Source organism: Silene latifolia, chromosome 6 (assembly GCF_048544455.1).
Source record: "Silene latifolia isolate original U9 population chromosome 6, ASM4854445v1, whole genome shotgun sequence".
NCBI classification, from domain to species: domain Eukaryota; kingdom Viridiplantae; phylum Streptophyta; class Magnoliopsida; order Caryophyllales; family Caryophyllaceae; genus Silene; species Silene latifolia.
This window is the reverse complement of record NC_133531.1, coordinates 17693708-17706570: the sequence shown is the minus strand read 5'-3', so window position 1 is coordinate 17706570 and position 12863 is coordinate 17693708. Positions and strand designations below refer to the sequence as shown.

Sequence of the window (12863 nt, the reverse complement as noted above, 5' to 3'; positions counted from 1 at the left end):
AACAGTTTCTAAACCTCCAAATGCTACTTGATAATTGATATACTTTTTTTTTCCCTGTTCGTTCTTATGTATGGTAGCTGGTCAATCTCAATGTTTCGCACTGGTCAATTTTTGCCTTAAAAACAATGAACTATGACGACAAATAATCTAGCAACCTAGAGCTGTGCATCAAAATTCAATTATTGCGCATCAAAGGTTTGGAAAATCTCTACTCACCCGAAAAAAGCCAGAACATGGAATGCCCCCTCGCAAATGAATCACTCATACGCAAGATGTGAAATTTCAAATCATCTTTTGCAGCATATGTATTATGTAGAAGACGCTCAAAGTGGGAATAAGAAATTAAGCGATTAACAATCTTGAAAAATATACGGCAAATAGAGATAAAGAAAGAAAAAGTACCTAATATATTTCTCAACTTAAACTCATATCTGCAGAATTGATAATTCAAGGGATCGTCGGGTTAAAAATAAATTAGCTACGACAATATGCTAGTAATAATACATATCTTTGCAAAAGCCAAAGGACTGCCAGGAAATAAATAAATTAACGACCATATGTTAGTAATAAAAAAGGATCCTTACTAATCAAACACAAAAGGGATTTAGTTTCTAGTACCACCTCAAAATTTGAGTACTTCCAGAGAGCAGGATTGCAACATGTTTCGCTGTTTAAGACTAGATGCAATAGCAATCTTTATAATCCTGGATAACAGGGGCATACCCGAACACATATACAGCATCGTCGATCGAGGACCAGGGAAGCGGGCACTTGGGAAGTCGCAATGATTTTCGAATACAAGGGTTCGACACTCTCAATTCGTCCAAGTACTTGGGACTTGGGAGCACGACATTATTGTCGCACTAAAAGTAATTCAGAACAACTCCCTATAATATAGAACTTGTGTAAATCCCTATTCTCAAAAATATAAGCGGTTTTTGGAAGTGTGTCGGCCTGACAAACTGTCAACGAGTATCCTCCATATTTAGGATCGTGTCCCAATACCTCGAGGGCTAATAAGAATTTATGATTGCCGGAATTAATACCGCAATGATTAAGATGCATGGAAATAAAATCAGGGTGATCAATGATGAAACGGCATGATTTACATACGCACCTGAATGGTACCAGGGTTTTAGCCGGTAAATTTGCGAGGATGCAAGTCCAAATTTCAGGTGGGATGTACTTAGAGCTGGCCATCAGTACGGGCTGACCCGGCCTGGGCCCGAACCCGACCCGCCTTGAAATAAAACCGTCGAATTCTCGCTGAGCAAACATCATGAGGAATGAGTAGCAATTGACATATTTAAGGTTGAGGTTCTTCCCAAAACTATTGATAAGACAAATCAAGTAGTATTCACACATTCATGGGAAAAACCTCAAATCGCTTACTCCGTATCCTTGGGACAACACCAAGGTCTCCGAATACACTTCTAGTTGTAAAGAGAGGCTTTTAAACTCTTTGAACTCCTGCACTTCAGAACTAGCTATATTATACGATTTATTCCCACAAATAAAATAACCACCGTCATTCTCACAAAAGAAAACCTTTTGATTTAATAAAAATCTGAATAGTTCATATCCATCCTGACTTGATTTCCCCGAGAATCTTCGAATCCATGGCCCCTTTTTGTTGTCCTGATCTAGCACCCATATGCTGGAAGCTACCTCGGAAATTCTGAAAATCGCAAGTGATTCCCCAAGAAGAAACAGGTGCCTAAATGAGCCTCTTTCTTCCCAACTAGATGGCAGTCCTGAAAAGGCGAATTCTTCTGTATCAAAGTCAAAGGAACCAAGATGAGAAAACTGATTCCCATCTCTATCAAGATTCCCAAGCCAATACGCCACTCCTTTCAGGAAAACAGCAGCCGATAAACAATAATATGGCCAAAACCTTCCAATAATGTTTGGAGAACGGACATTCAAACCATCATTTCGAACAGTCCATTGTTGATCATGGAGCGTATAAACTGCGACATACATTCTCCTAGGCACTTCACCGACACTTTTTTCCGATGCAATTGCAACGACTTTATAGTCCTTACTAGTAAGGGCAAACCCAAACACATAAACAGCATACATGAGCAAAGATGAGGGAAGTGGGCAAGTGGGAATCACCAATGATTTGCGAATACAAGGGTTCCACAATCTCAAATCTTTCTGGTAAAAAGGATGACCATCATTTCTAATAACAAGGATCAACCCATTACAACTACCAATAATACGGTACGAGTACAAATCAGATTTTCTGAAAATGAGACCGGTTTCTTGAAGCGTTTCACAATGAACAATTGTCAACAAACACCCAGCCCACTGATTTTGACGGTATTCCAAACCCTCGAGGGCTAATAATGATCTAGTATTATTTCCAGAATTGGGAATTTGGCAAAGTTGAAAATGTATGTGAATGAAATCAGGATCATCAATAATAGAGCACCAAGATTTACATACGCACCTGAATTTTAATAGGCTTTTTGCCGGCAATTTTGCCAAGATTTGGATCCAAATTTCGGGTGGGAAGAACTTGAATTCTGAAATCTGAGTCGGATGATTGTTACTGCTTGATGAAACTTGGGTTTTATTTCTTGTCGTCATTGTTTACAAAACATAATTTTTGGAGAAAAGAAGGAATTCAATTGAAGGGGTGAGTGAAGATTGACAATCTAATTTTTATGCAAGTACTCCGGCAATGGACTCTATATTTTATGTTGCGGAATTTTATTTACATACGCACCTGAAGTATCCGTGGCTACCTTGGATTGAAATTTCCTTCTCCTTGCTCTCCATTTCCATTAGAGACCATGATTCAGCTGTTGACTTTGGCGTGATTTTTATACGATGGCTATGGCAGAACCAGTTCTCCTATTATCAAGTAGCCATCATTATAATAATATAATAGGAGTAACTAAAATAATACGGAGTACTTGGCTTGCATAGACTATTCTAGTTTCTCATTAATTGGCTTGTATAAATAAATAGTGTCAAATACAACTTAAATACTCAGCAAGATACGATAAATTAGCACAGAATAATAAGAAGTCGGTAGCATTGGGAATTAACTGTCGGTTGTTTAAAAAGGGTGCAATAAAAAGTTATGTGATGGCGGAAAGCTAGGCTAAAAAGACATCTCACAGTCAAGACCTAACAAATAAATGCGGAGGTGCTGAGTTTCATGTGGGATGCTTCACCATCCTTGTGTCTTACTCGACTCAAATCAAGACTCTATTGAATGGTTAATACCAAATGAATGACACAGTACATTAAATTGCACAATCATATAGCGACGGAGAGTGACTTAAATTCAAGCACCACGTCAACATCCAAATTCAAGTTCCAAATAGGTGAACATCTCGGTATCAAAGTCAAAGGAAACAAATTGAGTTGATTCATATCAACGGGAATAAGTACCACTCCCATATCACTTTATGGACCTTTTCCAAACCAATGAGCTGCCCCTAGACAGAAATCGTAATTGATTGAACATAATAAAACTGATGAAACATACTCTCAAAGTACCAATAAGACATTGATGTTATTAGGTAGCCAAATCAGGTTTGAATTGAACCATAAGCTACAAACACACCTGCATAAAATGTTTTGCATAACTCATCAGTTTTTGGTTAAATAGCCACAACTCTCCAATAGCACATGAAAAACCATTGCGCACGAGAGGTTATGAATCCAAATTCTCTCAAGTCTCGCTTTGTGCTGATCTTTGCCCCTTGTTACGAAAATGCATACTCACCCTAAAGCCAGAACATAGCAAAAGCGCCTTGCAATTGAATCACTCATATACAAGATGTTTATGGTGTCGAATCATCATTTGCAGCTCCGACTCTTTAAAAAAAATCACTCATTTAATTCAAATCATCATTTGCAGCTCCGATTCAAAAACAACAATCATATATTTATGGGTTTTCAATGAGTTTCTTGCTAGTATGTCATAATCAGTAGGCAGAACATAAAGTAGCCAAGTAAGAGCACTTGTAACAATGTTATACTACCAATCATGCAAGCACATTCATTCATATAAGAGTAATTTAATAAATGTACACAAAGAATCTGATTTTATGTTAACTTTCAAGAATGAAAGCGAGTTTCATATATACACCAGAGGTGCAGCATATATGTAACAGATACATGAATGCATATAAGGTAATATTTATGTTTTATATCATAAAACATAAAAACTCGTACCTATTCTAGGCATAAAAGGCCGATGGACAGCCGAAAGAAAAAGACTATGACAATATGAATAATTTATCTAGGCATAGGTTGGTGACCATTGGTAAGACAACAGAGTAGGATCAACTCAATCATGGGAAAAACCTCAAATCGCGTGCTCCATATACGTTGGACAACACCAAGCTCTCCGAATACATTTCTAGTTGTAATTTGAAGTAAATAAAACCTTCGTACTCCCGCACTTCACAACTGGTTATATTATACAACTTATTCCCACAAATAAAATAGCCACCATCACTCTCGCAAAAGAAAACCTTTTCGTTTACAAAACATCTGAATAGTTTATAACCATCCTGACTTGATTTCCCCAAGAACCTTCGAGTCCATGGCTCCTTTTTGTTGTCCTGATCTAGCACCCATATGCTGGAAGCTACCCCGGTAATTCTGAAAATCGCAAGGGATTCACCAAAAAGAAACAGAAACTTAGATGAGCCCCTTTCTTCCCAACTAGATGGCAGTTCCAATAAGACGATTTCTTCCTTATCAAAGTCAAAGGAACCAAGATGAGTTAATTCATTCCTTTGTTTATCAACATTACCAAGCCAATATGCGACTCCTTTCAAGAAAACAGCAGACGATAAACAGTAAAATGGCAGAAACATATCAATAGCATTCGGAAGCTTGATATTCAACTCATCATTTCTAATAGTCCATTGTTGATCAGAGAGTGTATAAATTGCAACATACATCTTCCTAGTCTCTTCACCCTCACCTTTTTCCGATGCAATCGCAATGACTTTATAATCCTTATTAACAGGAGCATAACCAAACAGATAAACACAATCCAGTAGCAAAGATCGGTGAAATGGGCAAGCGGGAATTACCAATGATTTACGAATACAAGGGTTCCACAGTCTCAAATCTTTCTGGTATACATAAAAACCACCAATTCTATTAACAAGGATCAACCCATTACAACTACCAATAATACGGTACGAGTACAAATCAGATTTCCTGAAAATGGAACTGGTTTCTTGAAGCGTTTTGGGATGACGAAGTGTCAACAAACACCCTGGACATCGATTTCCATGGTATTCCACAAGCTCAAGGGATAATAATGATCTATTATCATTCCCAGAATTGAGGATTTGGGAAATTTGAGGATGCGTGTGAATGAATTCAGTTTGATCAATAATAGAGCACCAAGACTTACATACGCACCTGAATTTTAATAGGGTTTTCGCCGGCGATTTTTCAAGGATCTGAGTCCAAATTTCGGGTGGCAAGAACTTGAATTCCGTAATCTGGGTCGGATGATTGTTACTTCTTGATAAAAATTGGGGCTTTTTTCTTGTCGTCATTGTTTACAAAAGGATAAAACCTAATTTTGGAGAAAAGAGGGATTTCGATTGAAAGGATGATTGCAGATTGACAACCTAATTTGGTTCCGTTTAAAATAAGTCTATTTTAAGTTAGGTTAGGGCAAAAATAACCCGATGATCCGACCGGATACCCAAACTAAGGATCTGACTATCTGAGTATGACTTATAAGTAGCACTCAATAGAGCGGGTAAGTCTGACCCGACCCGAATCCGAGCAAACCCGATCCGTTAGAACCCGAATTTTTTTTGAACCGAAACCAACCCGACCCGGTGACGACCCGTGACATGACCCGATAATCAGTGACCCGAACCCGAAAAACCATTCCTGACCCGATTTTGACCCGATCCGATATTAACCCGATTTAGATTGATACGTTTGTCTTAATAGTGCAGCAACTGAACCAAATAATGGTTAAAAACTAAGAGTAAAATAGAAATTACTCGCTCTTAACTCCAACTTAAGTGACTTATGCTTTCTTTTTTTGAATTTATTTCCTATGTGACTTAGTCAAATTATACTTTAAAAGTTATAACTATGTACACTAATGGAGGGAGAGTTCAATAACAAACGGAATAAGTCACTTAAATTAAAAGTTTGAAGCAATTTTTGATCAAAGTGCATGCATTTAAGGGAATAATTTTATGAAATTTTTTATAAAAGATTATTTTTAAAAAACTGGATTTTAAATTGGAGCAACTTCTAATTTACTCTTATTTGACACTCCGGTGACATATTCCGTCAATATTTTACTCCCATGAAACCACTTTTCTAAAATTACTCCCTTTTGAAAACTTTTTAATAATTTACTCCCATGAAATGTTTCAATAGGTCTTGGTATAGACGGGTGGGGCGAACAGACGGGTAAAGACCTCTAATAAAATGGGTAAGGGGGACAAGATGGGGCACCCCCATGTGCTTTCCACTTTATGGCAAATGGGTATTTTGTGAGGGAAAATGGTATCCGTCGATACGTATAGACGGATAGTGCCCGTCTATAATGAGAATTTGTGGAAATGTTTTCAGGTAAAAAATTGCACCCAATTTGACACTCCGGTGACATATTCCGTCACTATTTTAATTTTCTGATTTTAAGCTATTTTTATGACGAAAATGCCCTTCTACCCTCTTATACTATATTCTTACACTCTTCTCTCTCCTTTATACCCTTCACCTCACTTCATTCATACACCCTCTTCTTGTAATTTCCCCATTTTTTCCCAATTAAGGTTACTCAGGAAGGTTCGACAACTCCCGAAAAGGTGATCCTTTACCCATGAACTCATACACCCAAAGCCTCTGAAGCCCTTCAGCACAGTAACTCTCGATTTCCCTGCAGGCCGTTCATGTCTAGCTGCTTTACTGCAACAACCTATAGCAAAATAATGTCTATTATGTCTGTAGTTCTGTTTGTTTCCTGGCAGAAATATGTGAGAGAAAAAAACAGCGTGTGTTCATTCACCTGCTTAATTAGGATTATCGATGAATGCCCAGTAAACTTTCCCAAAACCACCTTCACCGAGTAAGTTTTATTTTGTGATTTGGGTTTTAAACACACAAATTTGGGTTACAATACTACTTACAAACCCAGAAATTATACTTAAAAACACATATATTAGGGTAAGAAACTCAAAAATTTGAATTAAAACCACGTAAATTAAGGCAATGAACAAATAAATTTGTCAAATTAAACCCATAAACTAGGGTTCACAAGTCACGACACACAAAATATGACTATGAACAAATAAATTGATTCGCAAAAAACCCAGAAATTGATTTGCAAACCCAGAAATTAGGGTTTACACTTTACAACTAACAAATTAATACTATAAACATGATTTTGGGGAGGAAACTTACAACTATGAATCTGGAATCGTCACAAATTAGGGATGGATTCACCAAGCGCAAATTTGGGGGAGAATTTTTGAGTAAAAATTGGAATTTTAAGGTCGATGAAAATGAAAGAGATGACTGAGAGTTGTAAAACGTGAATGTTGGGTTAAAAAACAAGGGCATAACGGTCCTAAAACATGACTTTTCACCGGATTGTCTATTTGGGTGCAATTTTTTAACCTGAGAACATTTTATGGGAGTAAATTATTAAAAAGTTTTCAAAAGGGAGTAATTTTAAAAAAGTGATTTATAAAAGGGTGTAATTATTAAATTACTCTAGTTTATATGTAGCAAGTTCTTGTATAGTGGTATGGTTTTGTCATGTTAAAAGTTAAAACCTTGGGGATGTTTGGAGGTATATGTGTTTTGGAATGAGCTAAAACTCATTCGTTGTTATTATTCTCCTTTTTTTGTTTTTTTTTTATATCCATATCTCATGAGTTTGGGATATGGATTTCTCATACCTATGGGTAGGGGTGTTAATGAGACGAGATTGCTCGCGAGTAGCTCGAGATCGGTTTGGTCAAAGCTCGTTTATCTTCACAAAATAATTGTATAAATACCAATCATCAATTCTATTAGAGACGATAAGCTTGTTGAGTACTTGAGTTGTGGGCTTATTGCTTTAATTAATTGTGACAAAACGATAATAATTTATCCGTATCATTTATTTACCTTTGATTAAAATAAATCTTATAAAGAATAAAAAATATAAGCAAATGATAGAGACGGAAAGAGTACTCAATACGGGGTACCTTTTAGGGAGCCAGGAAGTAGAGCGGTATAGTAGTCAATTGACAGAGTTATTTCATCGAACACCTCACATGCAACATTCAAAGAGATCAAAAATATTCAGAACGAAACTGGAGGGGAAACCAATTCGTCACCAACATATATCGTTTAATATACGGATACCAATTAACAAAATGTTATGGAGTACCAATTATATCAAAGGGGACTACAAGAAACTATGGATCCAAATTCTATCAACTCTCCCGAAAGACAGAACAATCTCAAAAGTTTCTTGGTAATGAATCACTCATATACGAGGCGAATCACATTTTTATGGATTTCATACAAGTTCCATGCTAGAATAATAGAATCTCGAAATAGGAAGCTCCAACTTATGATAGGAATACAAATTCAAGCTAATTAAGTCGATAATTAAACAGCAAGAGTGATGAGCACCAATTGACGATACTGTAACTCACATTTTTATGGATCACATTTTGGTTTATTACTTCATTACACATACGTCAGAAAAGCCGATATAAAGGTAGAGAAGTGTTGACACCCAATGGCTAAAAGACGCCTTCTGTTTTGTATTATCAGCAACAAATCCAGGATATTAATTAAAACCAAAAGAGCAACAACAATATGTTCAAAATAATCAAACAACAAGAGGAAAGAGTAGAAATTGCCATATTCGATCTCTTATTCAAGGGACCGACATCAGATCCTTGGCTCCGTATCCCTTGTATAAAAGCAAGCTCTCTGAATACGCTTCCAATTCTAAATACGAGCTCCTCAATTCTACTGACTGTCGGACTTGACAAGTACCAATGTTGTAGGATTGTTTCCTATAAATAAGACAGCCACCATCACTCTCAGAATAGAACACTTTTTCCTTCGAGTACTTAAAGACGAAGGAGCTGAATAGTTTATAACCATCGTCACTAGAAGAACCTGAAAACTGCAGAGTCCACACCCTGTTTTTCAGCACCCTTACGCTGGAACTTACCGAAGAAATACTGAAAATCGCTAGTGAATCCCCTCGAAGAAACAAAATCCTTGATGAGTCTTCTTCGTACAAAGCAAAGGGCAGTTCAGAAAAGGTGAATTTTTCTGTATCAAAATCGAAGGAAACAAGATGAGTTAATTGATTACTCTCCTGGTAAATATCCCCGTGTGGGTTATTTCCGAGCCAGTGTGCTGCTCCTTGAAAGTAAATCGTATTTGATTTACTACTGAGGCCATTATTACCCTTAAACAAACTCTTAAGATACGAACGGCCAATATTCAGTCCATCATTTCTAACAGTCCATTGTTGATCACTAAGTGTATAAACGGCAACATACATCTTCATAGCCCTATCCCTTGATTTAAATGCGACTGCAACCACTTTATAATCGTTACTTTCAGGGGAGAATCAAAAAATATACATACCCTTACCGATCAAACTGGGGGGAAGTGGATTCGGGGGGAGAGTTAATGATTTGCGAATACAAGGGTTCCACAATCTTAATTCTTCCTGGTAACGAGGAGAACCGTATCGTTGAACTAGGAGTAATCCATCACAAGCCCCTAAAATGTAGTATTCAAATTCATCTGATATCCTAAAAATGTGTTTGGGATTTTTAAGAGTGTCGGTCTGAAGAACTGTCAATGAGCACCCACTTTCTCCCCAGGGCCCCAACCTCTCAAGGGCAAATAATAATTTATCCTTGTCCGAACACTGCTGTATTTAAGATGCAATGAGACAAAATTAGGGATGATGGAGCACCAAGATTTACATACGCATCTAAATCTCAATAGGGTTTTCACAGGCAAATTTTCGAGGATTTGAGTCACCACTTCCGGTGGAATATAACTGATTTCAGACATCACGGGTGAACTTTTGTCTGCTGTTGCGCTGATCGTTTGCAAAGTTTTTGCAATCTAATGGAACGAAGTTTTGTCTTTTTTTTTTTTTTTTTTTTTTATCAATTATCAATTATTCATATGAATTACGTGCATAGATACAAATTGATCAAAGAAATAATGGTAGATTAGGTGGATTGGAAGTAGGGTTTTATTTAGATGGAAGATGGGCTTACCCAAAACGATACGAAACTGGGTTGTTTGCGTAAACCGGATTTATATTTCCATAACCAGCAACTCAACTATTTTGTAAAACCGTCTTATGATACGACTTATTCAATATGAAAAAAGGCTCAAAAATAAATCTATAGTACGAAGTACTTATTTAACATAAACACAAATCCCCTATATACTAATCCTCTATAGGAAAAACTTCAAGTTTTCCCGCCTAAAACACATTTCTTATTTTGATAAAATTTCTTATTTATTTTTCTATTTTAATATAATCCCTTATTTAAAATTTGTCTCCAAGTTTTTTGTGATAAAATTTCGTTACTTATATGCTACGGAGTAAATCATAACTAAAAATATGCTAATGAAAAATTTATGAACAATTTCATTAATTTTGTTTAAAAATATATACATTTCATGATAATACTCATTTTTTTTTATTAATTTTATAGTTCATTTTTTTTTCTAAAAATAAAGACTCTATAAGAGCATCCACAATAGAGAGGAGCTTATCTTCCTCTTATTTTACCTCACTCCCTCTAATTTTTGGACACCTCATTTTCTCTTTTATTCACTTTATTTTTCTAGTATTTGATATTTTTTTGACATATTTAGTGTTTTTATTTAATTTAAAAATTAAATTATTTGTTCTTCTCTCCTTTATTACATTTTTTTACCGACCACTTTCTTATATATTTTACTTGGTTTACTTTTAAGGCATTCCGGATCCTTAACTCTATTTCGGTTTTCAAAATCGTTTTAATCCTTTCTCTCGATTTAAATTTTAAGTTTTTATAAAAGAAATCTGAAATTCGATTTTAAAACCTGTAAGTTTACCTTGACTTTCCATTACATTTTCGCTCCCCCTTTTATTTTTCATCTTCCCTTTTCTATTCGCTTTTTGAGGTGTACGTTCACCTATGAATGGTTCTAAAGGATGATTCATGTCAGCCGACCCCAAATCATTTTGGGATTAAGGCTCTGATGTTGTTGTTGTTGTTGTATTCACTTTATTTTTCACCATCTCCATCCTCTTTCTTTTATTTTCTCACACAATAGAGATGATCCTCTTATGTTCCTCTCTTACTTAAATTACTCTACCAATTTTTATTAAAGAAAAAAGTAAAAGAATTATTGTCCATATGGCAAAAAGTGGTTGATTAGTAGGCACAAGGGCCAAAGTTAGCTTTCCTCTAAAATCCTCTAAAAGTAGAGGAAGTGACTACCTTCCTCTTGTTAAGAGGACACTTAACATAAGTCCCACAATAGAGAGGATGTCCTCTTAGAAGAGAGAGAGTACTAAGAGGATGTTCAATCCTTTCTATTGTGAATGCTCTAAATACCGCGCTTTTCATTGTGCGTGATCTAAACTAGTTGTTGGATAAGGCGGTCTCATAGTATAAGACCAGAAGGGCTGACCAGCCCATTAAAGATGGGTTGACCCAGAAAATACAAGTTATGTAAATTGCTGGGTATAGCACTTGGTTTTGTTGATTTGTTTTGTATTAACGGCCCGTTCATTTTAACTCCGTGTCGGTGTAATATTTCGTAAAACTCGAAAACGTGTCTACTGATTCAATTAGATTTGAATTTTTCATCTTTGATATTTCAAATTAGTTACGTCAATCTTGCTGAGTACTCCAGTGCCTTAAGGGTCCGTTTGGATTGAAGGAATTGGAGAGAAGGGGAGGGGAGGGAAAGTGAGGGATTTAATTTCCTTTGTTTGGATAAAAAATATGGGAGAAAGGAAATGGAAGGGGAGAGAAATGAGAGAACTTATTTTCACTCCTATAGAACAAATTATAATCTCTCCAAGGGTGCCAAGATTTGGAAAGAAAACATTATTTGGACTCTAATTATACCACCACCATCCTTCAATCCTCCATCCATTCTTCATCTCCCTCTTTCCTCCCCTTCCATTTCCCTTCATAATTTTTGTTATCCAAACACCCACATCCCATTTGCCCTCCCCTTCTCTCCCCTCCCTTCACCTCCCCTCACTCCCCCTCCCCTCCCTTTCCCTCCTAAAATTGTATCCAAACGGACCCTAAATACCTTCCAAATTAGAGCCGGTAAAACTATGATACAACTTGAGAAAACATCAGTCACAATAATGGCACAACATTAACGGGTCTAGATTGATGTTTAACTATGAATGCATTGATGTAAATGATTTGGCACGAACACTATATGAGATTTAATTGGGATGGGTTTGGGTCAAGCACTCTAAACACAAAACCGCTAAGAATAACTTTTTTATTAAAATTATTCTTCAATTATTTTAATTTTCCGTCACATAAGTATATTTACACTCCCAAACATTAATATGACACGAAAACACGATATGAACCCGAAACAAAATTAACGGGAATGGGATGAGGCTTAAATGACCGAGACCTATTTATGTATGTAATTGAGTTAACACTAACACAATACTGACACAACAAGGCGAGCGGCATAATGCTCGTACTTTGAGACGGAAACACCAATAACACCAAAAACAACCGAAAAAGATGGAAACTTTGTGACGGAAACACCAATAAAACAGAATGTAAACTCTGAGACGAGGGTTGGCATCCTGTCATGGTCAATAA

The 12863-nt window shown here is 36.3% G+C and overlaps 2 protein-coding genes across 2 annotated transcripts; both read right to left on the bottom strand.

The window, feature by feature from the left end:
- Positions 1–1365: 1365 nt before the first annotated feature.
- LOC141587667 (F-box/kelch-repeat protein At3g06240-like) lies at positions 1366–2595 on the bottom strand. The gene has a single exon (XM_074409141.1). It carries the CDS (start codon positions 2593–2595, stop codon positions 1366–1368), a length of 1230 nt encoding a protein of 409 aa, XP_074265242.1.
- Positions 2596–4316: 1721 nt separating this feature from the next.
- On the bottom strand, positions 4317–5546 carry LOC141587666 (F-box/kelch-repeat protein At3g23880-like). The gene has a single exon (XM_074409140.1). It carries the CDS (start codon positions 5544–5546, stop codon positions 4317–4319), a length of 1230 nt encoding a protein of 409 aa, XP_074265241.1.
- Between the last annotated feature and the right edge of the window lie 7317 nt (positions 5547–12863).